The 19,696-nt window shown below is 47.1% G+C and overlaps 1 protein-coding gene across 1 annotated transcript; it reads left to right on the forward strand.

Moving 5' to 3' along the window:
* Window positions 1–14,296: 14,296 nt before the first annotated feature.
* BTG2 (BTG anti-proliferation factor 2) lies at window positions 14,297–18,718 on the forward strand. The gene is made up of 2 exons (XM_039538728.1): window positions 14,297–14,547; window positions 16,224–18,718. The coding sequence occupies exons 1-2, from the start codon at window positions 14,391–14,393 to the stop codon at window positions 16,562–16,564; spliced, it is 498 nt and encodes a 165-aa protein (XP_039394662.1). The 5' UTR covers window positions 14,297–14,390; the 3' UTR covers window positions 16,565–18,718.
* The last annotated feature ends 978 nt before the right edge of the window (window positions 18,719–19,696 follow it).

Genomic DNA, 19,696 nt, shown 5'->3' on the forward strand with positions numbered 1-19,696 from the left:
TACTGTTCAGTGGAGGACTTTTTAACCCCCCCTTGGGCAAAATTATAGTCCATCTCAAAAAGGAACACGTCCATTTGTCCCGCAAAAACCCCCTCAGGATCTACATCAGAGGCTGCAGCCAGTTCCTTGCCTGGTTTGGGTGGCACATATGTTGGGGTTTTGTTTTTAAACATACAAGCTCCCATCTGCTCAGAGAGACCTTTCCAGGCCCCCACTCCAGATTCTAAAGCTGAGCTGCTCAGGTTCTATGAAATCCTACCAGAATGGGGGAAGGAGGGAGTGGGATAGGCACCAAGAGCTTGAATGCTGTAGTTGTATCAAGTGAGCCTATCCTCTCCATCTCTCTGTCCAGAGATAGAAAAAAACTCTAGGCCGCATCATGTTCCGTTACACTGGTGTAAATCCGAAGTAGCTCCAGGGAAATTGGTGGAGTCATAAGTATTTCCAGCTCCCCAAGAGTTCAAAAATCACATCAACCCCCTCGCCAAAATTATGAGATTTCTTAAAACAACACATTTTGGGTTCTCTTTATTGGCCACTTGGATTTTTTGAACGTTGGGCTGCACTTGGTTCACATTGTCAAGGTTTTGTCCACAACCATGGGGGTCTAGAAGTGTGTTTTAAATGAGTGCTGAGAGTCTCATGTAATAACTTGACTCCAGGAGCTGGGGCTTTAAGAAAAACATCAAATATCGTGAGGTTTGCGATGAGATCATGAGCTGGTGATGCTGAATTTCTCTGCCTTTCTACGGGTGTAACTGAGAGCAGAATCTAAGTTGTCATGTCCCGCTAGCCTTGAGAGGGAGGAAAAAACAGCCATTTATGGCAGATAAAAATGTGCCAGGCAATGTTTCCTCTGAGCTCTGGAGTGGCTAGGATAAAATACGTGGGCTATTATTAGTTCCTCTTCACCATGGAGAGCACCTGCAGTAGCCCACTTCCTGCGAAAGCTGCTCAGACCAAGAGTGCTCTTGAGAAGGGGGGAGGGAGTGGCAAACAGACATTCCAGACCCTTTTATGGTTTGTTTACTCCCCTAGTGCCAAACTCCTCCAGCCTCCACAGATTTCAAGGACCCGTGCGTGAGGCAACTCAAAAATGTTGGTTATCCTGGCGGGAGCTGCAGGCCCGAAGCTGAGAACAAAGCAACCAGGAGTGCTGACTGTCAGAAACATCTAATAAAACCAGCGTTGACACAGATCACAGAAGTTCAATATGGAAAAGGCCTCACTCAGGGAAACGATCTCCCTTTAATGTGTCAGACACTGCACTCATACTTCGCTCAATACTAGCTAAATTCTTTGCTATTTTCAGGTGCTAAATCCAATAGAACGTGGCTGATTTACACCACCGGAGGACCTAGTGTTTTACTGACCCAAACAATAATACTTTGTATTTGTCCAGCACCTACTAACCAAGGATCTTCATAATGTTTTACAAAGCTGGCTAAGCACTACTCTAGACTCCATTTAAGAAGGTAATGGCCAGGTGAGTGACGTGCTGAGGTGTCACACTGAGTTGGTGGCAGTCAGGAATAGCTCCTGATGTCTCCTGGCTCCCTGTCCGCTGCTCTGACCTGTAGACAACACTGCCTCACGATGAATAGGTCGGAGTTGGAGAGGTTTATTTTAAAATGTAATCTCTGGCCCCATAGGTTCTACCCTGCATTCAGTTTTGATCATCTAAGCCAAACTCTCATGGATAATTTTCCTGCTATGTATTAAACCTACAGAAATAGCAGACAAATTGTACAAGCACCTAATTACACATAACTGGGGAGGTGAGTTTGCAGAGAAACATGCGCACGACCCTGCATAGGAAACTCCCCCACAGGAGACAACTAACAAAGCAGTCCTCTACCTTTCACTTCCATTTCAGCCTCTGAACTACAGGGACGTGGGATGAAAACCCCCACCTCATGCTCTGTGTGCACACGTTTTGGATCAGCTGGAGGCTGCTGTGGGGGATGTGATCAGCATGCCGGGTCACTAGGGACACTCTTGCAGCTGTGTTCTCAGTCTCTACCTCTGCTGACCGGCTACGTCGTTCAAAACATCCCAGTGTTCATAGATCTCAGAGCACTTTACCCAATGAAAGCCACTATCATTATTGCTGTTTTATCAGGAGAAACTGAGGCATCGATGGAGGACATGACTTGCTTGTGGTCAGACACAAGTAGACAGCAGAATCAGGAGCAGAATCTAGGTTTCATGAATGCAGTTTAATGCCCTACCCACTGGACTGCTCCACTTGGTCTTGTAACCTAGGAGACAGTTGCCTAAGAGCGGGCCTGCACTGTTTGGTACCCACCATCTTCCACTCAGCTACGCCTACTCTTCCAGTGGTGGGTAGGCTAGTCCAAATGCTAGGCCTGTGATGCCTCGGCCCCAGATGTAACTCAGAGAAGGGGCCCCAGAGTGATAGCAACACAAACCTGAAGTATCCGAACAGACACGCAAACAACAGCATGCTTCCTTCCTGTGTGAAATACATCCTCTGCTATAATCTTAGGGTGCAGGCTCGCACAACTAGTTGGCAGATGTCAACCCCCTCAAAAGGGCTGAGCAAAGAGAGAATCTGCCCTGAGGGTCAATGGGCTTAGACCATGCTAGGCTCATGTCACTAGAACGGCTGAGCAATTAGCTGCACTGTCCCTTTAAAATTTAAGGCTGGTCAAACAGCACTGATGCATTTCTCTAGCGGGTGCTGCGACATTAGCAATAAGGGATGCGTCAGGCCAGCAGGCAGAGTTGTAGGAAAGATCTTAAGTATGCTGAGAGGCCAGCGTTACATGCTGTGGCTGTAGTTTGCAATGTAGCAGCCTGGCCCCAGCTTGCATTCCTGAGCCCCGGGTCACACCAAGCAGGGGAAGGATGAGCTAATGGTTAGAGCACCAGCCTGAGCTCTGGGACACCCAGAGTTCAATTGCTGCTCTTCCCCAATCACCCTGTGTGACCCTTGGGCAAGTCCCTCGATCTGTCTGTACTCGGTTCCCCATCAGTGCAATGGGGAGAATAGCTTGGCCCTGCCTCCCAGGGGTGATGTGAGGATACATTGTAGATGGCGATGTGCTCAGATGCTGTGGTGATGGGGCTTATAAAAGTACCTAAGATCGATCCCTCCAGAAATCCAGCCCCTGTGGTTCTGGTTCTCATCATACGGGTGCAATTCACTTGTTTTCCCACTCTCATCAGGTCTCATTCAGCAAGGCCAGGTGGCAAATCACTCCTTAGTCAAGCGGGCTCAAAAGAATGCAAATGTGCCTGGTTCCCAGTCCTGGGCTCAGAGGACTAGACCATGCTTCTTTGGTGAGCGTGCGTAAGGGCCTCCTAATCCTTAGAAATAAAGTGCTTAGTCAGAGGGGTTCATGGTGCAAAATCAGGGCAGGGCTGGCGGTGCCTGGAAACAGGGCGGGTTCTGGTTCAGCACAGGAGGTCACTGTCTGTGCCCCGGCATCTCCATTTCCCTCCTGAGGGCACCACTGATGTCTCAGATTCAGCAGTCTGGACTACCCTTTCCCAGCTGCGATGAGGGCTTCCTGACAAAGCAGCTGAGTGGTAACAGCCTCCGAGCAACCTCAGCCAAGACTCGTCACAGGAAGGGGAAAGTTTCTCCAAAACATCCGTTCTTTTATAAAGAGAAAGTGCAGCAGAGCCAGTGGCTGCCAAAGGCTTTTGGACCATGCCTGGCTCTTTCCAGATTCCTGCCTCGGAATTTAAGAGCGTGTTCCTCGCATTCCTCCGGAACAGTCACGTCCAGCCTGGGGAACATGAGTCCGCGGGAAGCTTGTCAGGAACAACACGAATGTCACCGCATCCAAACAAACGCAAAGGAGCCACATACCCAGATGCAACCATCTTGGGAGCTGTTGTATCGATTGTAACAACCTCCCTCCCAGCTGCTGTTACCTGCTCCACATCTTCTTAGTGCTGCCTTTGCCTTCAGCCCAGATAGGCCTCCCCCCGCACCTCAGAAAGAAACGCACCCCTAATCTGGGTTCCTTAGCTCTCTCCCCAGAGCTCATGAGCCAGGGTAGGGTTCGTTGTCTGCTCACCAGTAGTGGCATGTTTCATAGAGTTTAAGGCCAGAAAGGACCACCAGATCATCTAGTCCGACCTGTATATCACGGGCCCTAAACACAACCCAGCCACCTCCACACTATGCCCAGCAACCAGGATTAGAGCGAAATATTGCAGCTCAGAAGGTTTTGCTCACCCCTTATTGTCACAGGGACAAATCTTTCTGCGTGGGGCGGGGTGGCGGAAATCATCAGTGCCATTACTGCTGGGTGGAGTGGTGGTGGGGATGTAATTGGACTCTAAGGGGTATGCATGGAACTGCAGGTTGGCAAGCAGTGCATTGACTTCTACCCAGGCTTGCAGTGGCACTGGGACAGATTTTGGAGTGGGGGTGCTGAGCTGCACCCCTTTTACCCCTGTCCGCACTTCTCACCGCCCCCTAGAGCTGGGGCCGGGACAAGGGCCATGGCTCTGGGAAGGGGGGATGTGGACGGGGTAAGGCGGTCAAGGCTGAGGCCACAGCTAGGGGCAGGTTCGGAGCCCCGGGTGTGGGGCCAGCAGCTGGGACCCCGTATGTGGGGCTGGCGGCCCAGCAGAACTCCAGGGCTAGCGACCGGGTGGGACCCCAGGGCCGGCAGCAGAGCTTCTGGGACCAGCGGCCAAGCGGGATCCCAGGCCTGTGGCTGAGCAGGACCTGGGGCCACCAGCAGAGCCCCTGGGCAGCAGCGGGGCTGGCGGCTGGGACCCTCGGTGGCAGGGACACTGGGCACAAAACCTGGGGGTGCTGCAGGACCCCCCTACTTCCCATGCCTATGTGGGCTTGGGAGCTTTGTGGATGACACTGAGGGCCTGGCAGGTAGCATCAGATACACATAGCTGTACAACGTGAAGACAACTTCTATATTCATCACTTGAGCTCTGCACTGGGAGGGCGTTCACGGTTGTTGAGGAAGACCTGTGGGGGTAGGGAGGAAAAGAGGGTTTAGACACATGCCAAGTTGTTCCCTTTCTTCCCCTGCAAGACTCAAAACTATCTGGAGAATTCTGGGTTCTGTATTTTTCAGGGAGTTCATGTTCCCTCAAATCAATTCCCCCCTAACATAAACTAAACCGACCGGGTTAGTAAGGAAGCCTCTCAAACAGATTTCTTCAGCTGGAGGATGAGGCTTTGATCCTGCTGTCCTTACTCGTGTGAGCCATCTCTGCCCTCACAAGTAATTCTATCCACTCCTTCAAAGTGTTGCAGAATTGGGCCCTGAGATATAGCAAACAAATCAAATGCCTTCCTCAAACATTCCTGGGCGAGCTGTGTCCATTTTAACCTAGTGGTGCTCTCCTAGGAGGTACAAATTTTCTCTGTTCAGAGGGGAGAAGTTTAACCCCTTCTCTGGCAAAGTATCATCTGCTTATGGGAACATATTGTCCCGCAGCAAGCTCCAGGGGAGTGGGGGTAGGGATGAAACACAGGGAAAGGTCTGGAGCAGGCTGTTCTGCTCCTGTGTATGATCCAGCAGCTGGCAGGGCAAGCCGTGTTTAACTTGAACGTGTTTCACTTCCAGACTTGCCCTTTCCCTGATCACTCCTGTAACAAGCTCCTGGGCTTCAGTAGAGTGAGACTGGAGCAACGTGCAGAATTGAGCAATAGAACAAGTCCTTGGAGATGTCCCAAGGTTTTGAAAATTGAAAATGGTTCAAAGTTCCCCCTCTCTCCCCTCCCACCTCCACCCCGCCCCGCACACACTCTGAGATGACAGGCTAAACACCCTTCTCACTCCACTTCTAATATGGCTAATATAATGCCCTCAGAAACAACACTGATGTACTAGCTCGTGCTGAAATGCACGTTCAGTCCTTAATGATGAAGCTGGTTTGAGGTGCTTTGTTAGTAATAGTAAACTGAAAGCCTGGATCCAAACTCTGTGCAGACTCAGAATCCAAATCCAGACGTTTTTGCCAGTAGCCCCTACCTTTACAGTGAGCCAATCACAGCCCATGTTCCAAACACGCTGCACTTGGGGATGAATTCCGAATCCACAGCTGTATGTTTTTTTCACCCTGGCCCGTCTCTGATTTATACAGAGCCCCAACTGTTTGTGGGGCTTTGCAATGGGTAGAATCTGCTAAAAGTGGACAAAACCCACCATTGCTTTCCCTCCAAGAGCTTCCAATCCAACAGTGCAAATGGCGTCAGTGAGGAAAACAAGGGGGATGTGTCACACGCTATGGCTGCTAGGTTAAGGATTCTGTTCTTCCCCACCGCTGGGTTGCTGTGGGTCAGCCCACACAAGCCATTTTGCTAATAGAGCAGTTGCTGCTAAAGGGGTTTAGTCTGATTGATCCCCCAGGCCTGCCTGCGTCCCTCCTGTCTGGCTAATAAAACACAAACTCTGTGTTTGCTGCTGCCTTCCAGCTGTATTTTTGTGTTCGCTATTAGTGAGGTGGGAGCTAATGCAGAGTATTGGCCCAACCGAAGTTCACGTACAATAGAAGGCGCCGATTGCAGGGCAGGAGGAATCCAAGCAGCAACCCTTGCCCCGCCCTCCTCACCCAGGTGCAAAGAATTCCAGGGCAGTGCCCAGCATGGCGAGGAGCACTTGGGAATAGTCTCAGGGCTTCTTTCCAAGTCCCCCCACCCCCTCTGGTACTAGAAGAATCTCTTTCTAAATTTGGGATTAACCCTCTGGTCACACCCAGGTTTGAATGCCAGAGTGTTGCTCCGTCTGTGCGGTGATTCACACTCCACAGGGTGTTGGGAGGTTCATCCTGCACTCTCAGTGGTGAGGGGCAGGGCCCGTCTGTTCTTGGGGCTCTCGTCTCCTCTCCCTGACGTCTGTCCATCTGTCACCGTGGTCTCTGATCTAGAGGTAGATTCTCCTCCCCACACATACACTGCTCCAGCAGCGTATAGGGATCAAGTAAAGCCCCCAAAACAGGTGGGGGAAGACCTCTGACAGCATAGGAACAGCATAGCAGCCATTGCATCCATCGCAAGCCCTGACATCAGGGGCAGGACAAGATGGGGGTGGGTTAGGGGAGGAGACCCACAGCACATGGTGCTATTAGGATTCTGGCCTGGGCCAAGCTGTCATAAGTTAAATCAGTCGTGGGTGGTTTCAAGCCCTGGAGCAGCCCAGAACTTGGAGGGTTTAAGGCCACTTCTGCTCTCATCTTCCCTGGGTTGCCCCTTGTGCACTGAATCTCCTGGAGGTGCAGTACAGATTTGGACTCTACAGCAGCTGATCCCACGATCCTGCAATTAAATATCCCACTTGCCCTGTTTTCCATGCATGGCGTCCCCTCCCCGTAGGTATCAGATTTCATACAGCTCCAAGAGCCAAGTCCCCTAGAATCCAATATGAAGAGCTCTACCCGCTGGCTCTTTGGGTGTCCAGGGTCTCAGTGGCCCCTATGGATTGTTCTGTATCTTCTACTCTAAGCAATTCATCGCAGGCCTTAAAGACAGACGGCATAAAAATGTGTCCCGCTCAGGAGCCTCCCTGTTCCAATCAGGGTGTCGGGCAGTTCTGAGCTGGTTGGTAAATTCGCTCAACTGCGCTACAGTGACTCCTGCTATTCTATTCTTCACTGACAATTGAATTGCCATGGTGCTGAACGACATGTTATTCCACATTAATACTCTGAATCCTGCAGCAATGTTTATTGCCGGTGTGCTGCTTTGGCAGCTACTCAGTCGTGCTGGTGTCCTCTGGCCACGTTCCAGTTCAGGGGAGGTAGTTACGTTCTAACCACCTACAAATTCCCCTCCTGTAGTTTCAGTTGGAGGCGTTCTTCTTCTTCTTCTTCTTTTTTTCTTAACTTCTCTTTTTCTAAGAAAAGAACAACCTTTAGGTAGCCTGGCTTTGTTTCAGGGAAGTGTGAAATGGTTCCTATATATAGCTTTGGGCCATCCCTTAGAAGGAAAGGTGCTATCAGTCAGTATATAAACAAGAGATGGACCTGAGTGGGGAGATTTGGATTCAGACTCTGAACTCTTGCAAAATTGAAGGGCGTTCTGCTTCAGCCCATTTTAAAGCTGGGTTGAAATAGCGGGGCAGTGTTATTCTGTGGATAGGGACCTGTCCTACGAGTCAGGAGATCTAGGTTCCGTTCCTAGCGCTGCTGTGAGACTTTGGACAAGCCACTTCACTGCTGTGTGCCTCAGTTTCCCCTCCCACCCGTTGGCTGTCGTTTCTATTAAGACTGTAAACTCTTTAGAACAGGGACTGCCTTTATAGTGCCTAGCACAATGGGACCCTGATCCAGGCACCGCTGTCATCCTAATAATGACAAACTTGGGTACTGGATCCAAATGTCCCTCAATTTTTTGTGGGGGGTGGGTAGGTAGGAGAAATCGGAGCTTGTGCTCTACTTGGAGTTGCCACTAATATTTATTTATTAGGGGACTTTTCTACAGAAAGAGGAAAGGAGCAGGCCAGCTGACGTGGCAAGCCTCAGCGTGACTGTAATACCGTAGAGTTGCCTGGGGGACTGCTGGCCTTCTGCATGTGTCTGTGTTTCGAAACATGCTGTTTATCTTGCTTGCAGGAGGCTGGGACCGTGGGAAGATGTGTTTGAGAGAGAGAGAGATTGATTTGCAGAGATTGTCAAGCATGATGGTGAAGCAGTGTTGAGGGGCATGTCTTGTTGAATTGCTCTCTGCTTCACCTATCTCCCCAGCACTTCCTTTCTCTCTCTGCTCCCCTGGACCTCCCTCTGTTCCATCCAGTGCTACATCCAGCTCTCTCCTGCTAATTCTTGCTTGCTCCTCTTCTGTTAGAGAAAGGCCTCAACCAGGACTCTGGATCTGAACACCCCTCATATCCTGAGTCATTAATCTAGGTCCAGGCTTTGCAGCTAGCTGCTGCCTCTATAATGGGCTGAACTAAAACCCCACATCTGAAAAACTCCAAACTCAGGGATGTTTGGCTCTGGATCCAAATTTTGCTGCTTAGGCTGATCTCTGGTTCGTTTCTGCCCATGCCACCTCCTTGGGTTTTGCTCTGCAATGCGAATCACTGACACAAGCAAGGTGGGGTGGGTGGAGCTGCATTCTATAAAGAGGATGTGGAAAAACTTCAACCAGATGCGAGGAAGAGGAAACCAGCTCTGAAATAGATAGTGAGATCACCAGCTCACCTTCTCTGGCAAGATTTCTGCATGGGGGTGTTTCTGCCTGGGCTTGTTCTCCTACTGGCAGTGTCACTCTTTGAACACCCAACTTTTTCTAAGATAAGTTATTGTAAAGAGGTGAGGGAGAGCACCATCAGCACATGGGACCTGATTTTTCACCCACAATTCTTTCTCCCTGAAGTTAGCTGGAGTTGTGGGATGCTCAACATCTTTGCAAATCAAGCCCGACGTCTTAAGGAAATTAGAAGAAAATTCATTCAGTTCCCCATCACCGCTACTGTTCCACTGAGTACAGTAAGAAGGTGACGTCAATTGCTTAAAGTATCTCCACACAGACCCTCATTCACGAAAAGTCAGGTATGTTTTACAAAGGGAAAAATTCCCTGTGCTAAGAAAAGTGGAGTTCCGAGGGGCAACCCTGGGAAGTTGCTCCCCTGGGAATGTTGTTTGCACTACAAAAACAACCGTGTCCAAACACGGTTGTGAAATATGGCTGTCACCCAACTGTATATAAATACACCACCCAGGCAGGAATGCAATCATGTTTTAAGGGCCTGTCTATATTCCAAGTCTAACTGTGCAGGTGCTGTGCCCAGAAATACATGTTCTAAAATGTCTTATCCACGCCACAAACACTGTGATGTTCCGAAATCATGGCAGCCTAAGTAACCCAACAGCACGAAGGACCAGCTTTTCAGAAAGAGCTTCTATTTAGGCACCAGAGCCAGCAGCTAGATCTTCAGAGGAGCTCAGCACTTTGGGTGCATGTTGCGTTCTGAACTCTTGGAAAACGTGGCCATAAGGGTCACAGTGGGAGCTATGGGGGGAGCCCAAGTACTTGAAAATTGGACCCTAGCTGCTAGATAACGATATGCTGTGTGTTTCATCCCCACTATTTTCCTTGGATTTATCACAGTTAGGTGACAGCTATGATGTTTCACAACCATGTGCTTTTAAAAGAGGTTTTATGTTTGCAGCATAGGCAGAATTTTGTTGTGACCTCTGTCTCTGGTGTTCAGAATCTCAACTGGCTCACTACCTACAGCTGTGTTTAAACATAGTGGCCTGGCCCACCTAGGTCCCCCCCACACCCAGAAATTTGCATTGATTTGTCCTTATTGTTGGCAGCCAACAGGTTGCTGCTGGTATTATAACCATCATGGACAGACCAGTTCTGAGCAGGCCTAAACACTAGGGCTTGAAGTGGACCAGATTGTCTGGGGCAGATAAAGATGAGATAAGGTCTGTTTCCAAGCAACGATAATACAGAAGATTATGTACTGATTCAAAGTGACAACATAATACATGGTGGGTTGCTGTCCCTTTAAAGAACCATGGAAAAAGTGTGTTTGATTTCCTTTACGTGTAGGTGGTCAGCCTGTGTAGGTGCCTTGGCCTGTTGAGGCTGGGCTTTGACTGTGGTTTGAAAACCAATTGTTAATCTTTATTTAAACATGGTTCTGGCAAAACCGGTTTGAAATCTGGTTTGACTGGCTGGGATAAGCAGAGCCACACACTGTCTGAAAACACTAGTCTGAACTTGTTTCCTGACAGACTGGTTTTAAATCTAGTTTGACTAATTGGTATGTACAAACCCCGTTTTTAATAACGTATTTATTAAATAACCTAACCCATTTTCCAGCCAAACCCACATCTGAAACTGGTTTAGCTGGAATGGTTTTGAAACCAAATTAAAACTCCTGATTTCAATTATTATTTTAAAATGTCATTTTTGCTGCACGTTTGGCAAACATGTAGGACACTGCCCTGAACAGGTTACAATCTAAGGTGAGCATCCTGAAACTGGGTCAGATTGGGGGCTAAACTCCTGTTCCCACACAGATTGGTATCAGTGGGAATTAGTGTTGGTGTTAGGGATCATGTGCCGCTGGAGTATAGACTCTCCCTATCAATGGAAGGGGTTTCTCTGCTGATTGTAGGTAATTCACCTGCCGGTAGCTAGGTCAACAGAAGAATCCTTCCAGCAACTTAGCGGTGTCTCGACTGGAGAAAAAAGTTGACCTAACGATTGTGTTGAGGGTGCGAAATATTTCACTGCCCTGAGTGATGCAGCTAGAGTGACCTACATTTAGGTGTTGATCAGGCCTTAGTTAGATAAGGTCAACCCACAAAGTGACACACTGGACAATAGCGTGTGCCTGAGACGGTGCAGGAGTATTGCTAATGAGAGAGGCAGGAAGGTTGCTGGAAGAGATGAGGATTAAGGAGGGATGTGTAGCAGAGAAGGTTTAGCAGGTCTGAACTGAGAAATGGTTTCATCACATAGTTTGGCTAGTTGGTGAGGAAGGGGGAGGACAAAAACCAAAACTTGTCCACCATGATCAGGGAAAGAATTGTAAGACCACTGTTAGCACCAACTATATCAAAACATACATTTGTCACTAGCACAGTTCTGATCCCATGATGGGTTGAGTTTTAAGTGCAAGACCTATTGCTCTTCCTATGGTAAAGAGAGACATTGGCCCAACGGAGCCCCGCACTGAAGACAGCTAATGTTCTCACACCATCAAGATAGCTTTCAACGATTTGAACACCACAAATACTAGAGAAAAGTCCTTATCTAAAATGTGGGTTTTAAATATTTCCTTTCTCCCAGCCTTTGTCTTTTTTTGTCTAGTTAGTTTGTAAACTCTGCAGCAGGAACTGTCTCGCAGGGCTGGTCTACACTAGAAAAGTTACTTTAGTAAAATGATCCCAGTTAGGAATATGATTTTTTTAATCCAATATATTTATACCAGTATAAGCCCTAGTGGGATTGCTGTTATATTGGTATAAAGGTGCCTTATACTGGTATAGTTTATTTTGCTTTCCAAACTGGAATAAATTATAGGCACTTTATATAGGGAGGAGAGAGGACATTGCTGCTTTAACTACACCAATATAGTTAAAGCAGCAAAACTCTCTAGTATAGGTGTGCCCTTACATTGTGTGGGTGTTGGGCTACACAACCACAAAGGGGGTCCCGAACCTGATCCTGGGGGGGGGGGGCCTCTAGGCATTGCAGTAATATAAATAACCCCATCCTGCGCTATCCTTACTCCAATCTCACTTGCATCCATGTGCTTCTCGAAGCGTCACTGATTCAGAAAAAATAGTCCTTTAAATGACTTTAATCTCTTGGTTTATTTCAAAGCCTACAAGGACAAATCTGGTTTGTAGCAAGAGATTTGCCTGATTCCTTGTACCCACTGATGAATGCAATGGCAGATGGGTGGGGGAGGGTAGACGCTGCTGTTACTTTGTTCCACCTTCAGGCTAGCTTGACACTCAATTGGGTGAACACTGATAATTTTTACATGCAGATCCCAAAGCTTTCTTAAGCTAGGGCAAGCACCAAACCTGGATTTGTACAAAACTACAGGAGATCAATTTTTTAAATAAACTTGTTGTAAACAGAAACAAGATTTTAAAACTCCCCCACCCCCCCCATCCTGATTTGTTGTGTGAATGTTGCTGTTTGCTGTTTAATTACCATAGTGTTACTCTTCAGAAATGGCTGCATTTCAGTGGCAGGCAAAGAATGTATCTCCTTATCCTACAGTGGTCTGATTCCACACAAACACACACACATTCTGCAGTGGCAGTGTCATGCAGATCTGATTGCATAGAAAATGTGTTGGTTTATTTACATCAATTTTAACAAGAAAAATATAAAAACACGTTTGAATTGTCCCACCTGGTGTCTCAAATCCTCTCTGCTGAGAATGCCAATATGAGGTGTTAGGGATAATAATGCCTTATGGGATACTTACGCACAAGGAACTTGACTCAATGGAGTATTAACTCTGGAGCCTTTGAAATATCAGTCAATTTGTTAACTCTCCGTGGCCGAACAAAGCAGGCAAGGAAAGAGAGAAGGCCTGAAGTTGTATCAGGTTGGGTTCCTAAAAAAAAATGAAACCCCAAATAACTAGTCACAGTTGAAAATGTTGGATTTAATATTATTATTAATGCAAGTTTAGATTCTGGAGCAGTCATTGGGGAAAAGACCAACTCGTCTCATATGCCAGCCCAATCCACCCATAGTGCGTAATACCAGGTACCTCACAGGGATGTCTGAGAAGCTTAGTTGAATGAAGAATATTTGTTAAATGCTGTGAGACTCTCCCAGAAAACGCTGCTTTTGCCCAAGCTGTGTATCACAGCCATCTCTGTAACATCTAAATGCCTTTCCCCCCCCGGAGAGGATTATCATTTATTTAAATGTAAGCAAATACTAAAAAGCTCCTCTGTCCATATGCTCCTGGCATCCTTGAAATTAGTTGAAAATTAATAAGCAAAGTTCAAGAGTCCAGTGCAAAATAATCCACTACCAGCAAGTCCAACAACTCAGGAAAAAAAAGCCTAGAGAGTTGCTAGTTCAGAAGACTGGGAGTCGATTCATATAATGGTACCTTGTATAAAGCAGTGATTCTTAACCCGGGGTACATATACCCCTGGGGGAACACAGAGGTCTTCCGGAGGTAAAGCAACTCATCTAGATAGTTGCCTAGTTTTACAACCGGCTACATAAAAAGCCCTACATAAAAAATACAAGCTACAGTTTCATACAAACAATGACCGTTTATCCTGTTCTGTATACTATACACTGAAATGGAAGCACAATATTTATATTCCATCTGATTTATTTAGTCATTATAGGGTACAAAGAGAACGCTAGCAATGTTGCAGTACTAGTGTGCTGTGGCACTTTTGTTTTATGTCTGGTTTTGAAGTGAGGTGTAACCTGGGGGTACACAAGACAAATCGGACTGCTGGAAGAGGTGCAGTCCTCTGGGAAGGTTGAGAGCTGCTGGTATAAAGGGCTTAATAACAATGCAAAAGCAGCGGGGTGCCGCTGCCGTGCCCAGGCATTCCACGTGCCATTCTCTTCCCTCCTCCCGCAGCCCCCCTACCAGGAGAGACCCTAAAAATAGCCCCCCTGGAGCTCCCCCATCCCAGCTGCTATTGTCAGGCTCACACAGAGCCTGACTTTCCCAGCACCCACGTCACTCCTTCCACCCTGCTGAGGTCACACCATATTAGCATAGCAAAGCAGAACCCCAGCCAATCAGAGGCCCGGCAGCTGCTGACGCCTATCGGGGAAGGGGTATAAAGGACCCGGCTTCGCTGCTTCCCCTCCGAGACTAGCGCAGAGCCCGAGAGCGGCTGGGAAATCGCTCCCCCCGCCCCCTTAGTACACCAGAGCCTTAAAGGGGCCGCGCCGCCCTCTGAGCCCAACCATGAGCCAACGCTGGAGCGGGCTGAGCAGCCGGGCGGACATGGTGCCCGAGATCGCCGCCGCCGTGGGCTTCGTGTCCAGCCTGCTCCGGACCCGGGGCTGCGTCAGCGAGCATCAGCTGCAGGTCTTCAGCGGGGCCCTGCAGGAGGCGCTCACAGGTGAGGCGGGGGGCGGGGAGGGTATATACATGTTGCACCCCTAGAGAGAGTGGGGGGCACCCCATTGGGTGCTTAGGGGTCCCCTCTGTGTGCCCTAGAGGGAGCACCCCATTGACTGTGTGGGTGTGTCTGGGGGGGTCTTGTACCCTAGTGAGGTGAGGGCTTATTCACCATATCCCCACTTGCTCCAACCATTAGGGCCCCATTCTCCTTGGTTTCAGAGTGGTAGCGGTATTAGTCTGTATCAGCAAAAGGAATGAGGCGTCCTTGTGGCACCTTAGAGACTAACTAACAACTTTATTTGAGCATAAGCTTTTGTGGGTGTTCATTCTGTGCCACGTAAGCTTACTATGCTGTAGGAATTGAATGGCCATTTGCTTCTTCACACTCCTCCCCCCTCTCCCCCCATTCGCCTGTGTAAAGGTGTAACACAGTACAGGGATCACAGCTGCTACCTCTTTTTGAGAGAAATTAATGAGTGTCCTAAACCAGAATGGTTAAACTCATGTGTTACACAAGTGTCATCACCTTGGCACAAATACAGCTCTATTACCCCAAAACACAGTCCTTTTTCTGACCATCTGTGTGTCCCTATAACCTAAGAAATTTCTTTGGTTGGGGCGGGGGAGCTGCATCCTTACATCAGGAGAAGGCAGGTCTGGAAGTGGCTCCTTGCTTCGCTGGGACTAGGGTAAGGGGATCGGATGGAAACAGGCTCTTGATCTTTCTGTGCTGCTGGGAGTTGGAGCCCCTTTGTTTCAGCAGCTGGTGTCTAGGATCTTGTTTAGTTATATTGGGTTTGCTCTAAAGTCCGCTGTAGTAAACTGAAAGGGCTTTGGATCAGGCCAACTTCGTGGGGAGGGGAGACATTTCCTCACTTTGCTCTGGGCCATGAGACATTAGGACTCAGCTCTGCTATTTCCAGTTGAACATCGATGTGTCTTCAACTTGTTGCTAACCACCCCCTAGAGAAGTTTGTTCCTCTCTAGTCTTTGTTGCACACTGCTGATATTGGATTAGATGATATCTCCTGGAGTAAGACATGTTGGTTTGTGTTTATTATCCTGACATGTGAGCTGGCTTTGGGGTTTACCAAAACTAAATTCATGATGCCACTTGTGGAGGAACTAGGGTGACCAGATATCAGGACTGTCCCTATAAAAATCAGGACATTTGGGGCTTTTTCTTATATAGGTGCTTATTTTGCCCCCACCCCTCCTGATTTTTCACACTTTCTATCTGGTCACCCTAGGAGGAACTAAACATTGCTCATGTTTGGTAATACCGCCCCAGCCCTACCAAGCCATGCATATGGACTGGCCTCCAAGGCAGGCAGTTGCTGTACTGCCACACAATCACAAATCAGGAGATGAAAAATATCATCTGGGTCCCGTTTTGTGTAGTCTGTCGTAGTTTCATTCCCTATAGTATTAGAGCAGACTGACAGGATTGGTATAGTTAAGGTTAAAATAAGATCATTCTACTGATGCCTGGAGAATCCTATCTCTAAATGTAAGAGCAAACAGCTCATGTGTAAACAAGTGAAGTACTTAAGAGGGGCCTTCATGTATTTTGGGGAGATTGTTTTATAGGATGGGTGTTCTGCAAATACTTGTTATCCAGTTAGCTCCAGCAGGGTGTGCATGTCCACTTAGAAATTTCTTCTCTTCTTACAGAGCATTACAAACATCATTGGTTTCCTGAGAAACCCTTCAAAGGTTCTGGGTATCGCTGCATCCGAATCAATCACAAAATGGACCCCATTATCAGCAAAGCAGCTAGCCAGATCGGACTCAACCTCCAGCAGCTCTATCAGCTTCTGCCCAGTGAGCTCACGCTCTGGGTGGACCCGTATGAGGTGTCTTACCGGATCGGTGAAGATGGCTCCATCTGTGTTTTGTATGAAGCAGCAGCGGCAACACCTGTGAGCTCCTATGGGATGCTCACCTGTAAAAACCAGATGATGTTGGGTCGCACGAGCCCTTCCAAAAACTACATGATGACTGTCTCCAGCTAAATGCTCCTATTGTTCTTACCCTGCTAAGACATGGGCTACTGTATACCTCACTGGAGGATCTATTTTTAAATGAAGAGCTATTTATATTTTTTAAAAAAAGCAAGAAAATCCCAAATGAAATTTAAATATCAGACACTGCTCTGTAGCGAAGCAGTGTTAGGTGCCTTTTTTCTTTTTTAAAGCTGTTGCAAGCTTATGAGTTTTTATTATGAAGCCAATATCTACCTAATTAGTGTTGAGTGACAATTTGGGTGGGCGGCCTTGCCTGTCTGGGCAGCTTGGGGTGGAGGAGCTGAAGGGGGTGGGGGAAAATACAGCATTTCTAAAGAGTATTTTTAACTATGGAGTAAGCGCTGAGCAACTGTGAATGAAAAGGCTAGAATACCTAGCAGGTGAGGCTTTTAAAGATAGTTGACTGGAGTGTCATGACCCCCCTGAAAAGTCTATTCTGGCCTTGATTGTTGATTTTTTAAAAAAAATCACCTACTCCATTACACTGATAAGGGGTTGCAATTTCATCACCTGTCTGCCCCCATTTCCCCCAACAAGCCTGAGCAATTTGTGGCCTAAAGTTTCTGATCCTTAATCAGTTTTGACTGAGCCCAATGTTCAGGATGTGGCCCTGAAACTGTTTGGTAGTTCCCAACGCACATTTGTAATTCGCCGAAGTGCCAGACCAATGTGAATTGATCTACCGGCCGGGAACACGTCTTTACCAGGACTTTGTCTGTTCACTGCCTTTTTACTGACCAACTTCATGAAGCCCCTGCCAGTGACCCTTTAAGAGGTGATTTAAAAACACAAGGCACTTAAGACTCTTTATTTTTAATGAAACTTCCTCAGATTAGTTTCAAAGCACATTGGGTTTTTTTGCCTTCCTGTTTTGAACTGGCAAGTGATTTGCATAACTAGAGCTGTTCCTTCCCAGCCTTTTATGACTCAAGTTCTCAGACACTGTGCAATATATTTCCAGATCTTGGGCACTCTGGAGAAGGAAGGGGATTCCTCTTTGCCACAGTTCTCTTTTTTTTTTCCCCCACCCCAATCTTTTAAAAATAAGATAATTGTTTTTGATCGCTTCCCATGTGCAAACTTGGGTTCAGGCTTTTGTAGGGTTTTTACCAGCATTTGAATTCCTGAACTGGAAAACTTCCCTTCATACTGGGCATATCATTTAAAGGGCCCAATGGCCTGTGCTTATCTCTTTCCCCTCCCCCCCCCCACGCACACAGTTTAATCATCACTAAAGAGATCTGACTTGTAAAGCTGAAGTTACATCACACCAGCTGTAACTTCTCCGTCAGCAAAGCAGAAGTTAGAAGGAAGTGCTCTAGAGCCTTTTGTGAGCTGAATTGTGCAATATGTTGTATCGTAATGAAGGGAAATACGTGAAAGCTTCTGTACTGTAAATTTCCCTTCCAAGAAAAGTCTCGGTTCAAAGTGCTGTGTGGGATCCTTCTTTCTTATCTGGTGTCTTGATGAAAACATGAGTGAGAACTACAACGTTCCCAGAACAAACACCGTTCGCTTTTCTACACTCTCTCTGTACTTGGAATGTCCCAAATACTGGTACTTGGTTTGTTCATCGATGTGATGAATGCAGATCTTATCTTTATATGCTCCACTCCCTCCCTCCTACTAAAAATAGTGCTTTTGAAAAAGCCAAATTCCTACACTACCGTTGTTCCAATCATGCCCCTTCTTTTCTATTCCTTTTTTTAAAGAAAATCCTACCAAATTTCATGCTGTTAACTCCATGCCAGGGATTAGTATTAAGTTTTGTTTGCTTTAAAACCAACCAAATTCAGACAGAATAATTTTTTTGTAGCTTGTTACATGTAAAAGCTGTGAATTGAAGCGTGTTCTCTGTTGCCTTCTCAAGCCTGTTGCAGAGCTGAAGAACTGTATCTTAGTGTCTGTTGGGTTTTCTCCTCTTTCACTTTGTTTTTTCTTTTTTAAAAACTGAGCTGGACTGTTGAGCAGGACCTGCTTTGTATTTGGTGAAAATGGTAGGAAGTTTGTAAGCTATCTTTTAGGGGAAGGGGGAGGGAATAATACTAATTGTACAGTAGTGTTTTTATATACAAAATGTACAGATACACTGACAAATGTACACTTTTGTTACTTTAATAAAAATGTAGCAATTCAAAAGAACTACGTTGTGCTGAGAAACTCATCTGTGCTGGTGGATTGTTCGCAAAAGGGCATTGTGGTCTCCCCCTAAATATTGAGCTCCAAGGACTGTGTGCACAGACTTAAAATCCACACGTGAAAAAGATCTGGATCAAAAGAGCTTCACACTCAATGATCTTAAAACCAAACAAACCACAAAAATAAATCTCCTAGGAAAAAGGACCAGGCCTGACCCACAGCCTGTTGAAGTCAGTGAAAAGGTATCAGTTAGGTTTAGAATTGGGCACCAGTTCCCATCCAGAGTGTGCTGTCTTGCCAACTGGGTGTCCTTCCATTGCTGGAGGAAAGGGGTCATAAAGAACACAGAGGTGGAATAGCTTCCTGAACTTCTGTCTTGATACTTCCACTGTGGTTAAAAATATGGAATTATAGAATGAGATGAGGTGTCCTCAGATCTGTCCCCCTGCCACTGTGAAATGTCTAATGATGGCCCTTTGTTAGCACTGTGGTAGAGGATCCCAAACTACATGGTGGCTACAAAACACCTGAGCAATCCCAGTAAACAATGTTCCGTAAACCAGTATCCCTAAAGCTTGCTGTCACCCTTCCAAATGGACAAGCCAGTAGCCACTTTCTGACAGAAGTCCTAGAGAGAGATCATTTGGCCAGAAAAGCCTTTGATCCAGTCCATTGAAGGATCTGCAGCTGTCATGAAAATGGCAGCTAGAGTTGATTCAGTGCCTAAGGCTACCTTGGTCTGACTTCTCTCCAATATATATGGTCAATTCATTGTCCTTTTGAGAGGTGGATCTTCAGTGCATCATTCCCAAGGAATGGCTCGTGCAAGGAACTGTATTTAGGGAGGAGAGTCAAGCTGGAATGTTGAAGAGGCTGTTTGTGGTGTGGTTAAAATTGCCCCTGCTTCAGCAATGGAATCTGAAGCCCATTGAAATCAATTAAGACACTCCCATTGACTTTGATCTCCAACCCTGAAGTCTT

Source organism: Mauremys reevesii, linkage group 4 (genome assembly GCF_016161935.1).
Source record: "Mauremys reevesii isolate NIE-2019 linkage group 4, ASM1616193v1, whole genome shotgun sequence".
NCBI lineage: Eukaryota > Metazoa > Chordata > Testudines > Geoemydidae > Mauremys > Mauremys reevesii.

Bases quoted from the DNA above. Each gene is read 5' to 3' on its own strand.
- BTG2 (XM_039538728.1), top strand. From the start codon at position 14,391: ATGAGCCAACGCTGGAGCGGGCTGAGCAGCCGGGCGGACATGGTGCCC. The intron at 14,548-16,223 runs GTGAGGCGGGGG...CTCTTCTTACAG, and splicing joins CCTGCAGGAGGCGCTCACAG to AGCATTACAAACATCATTGG.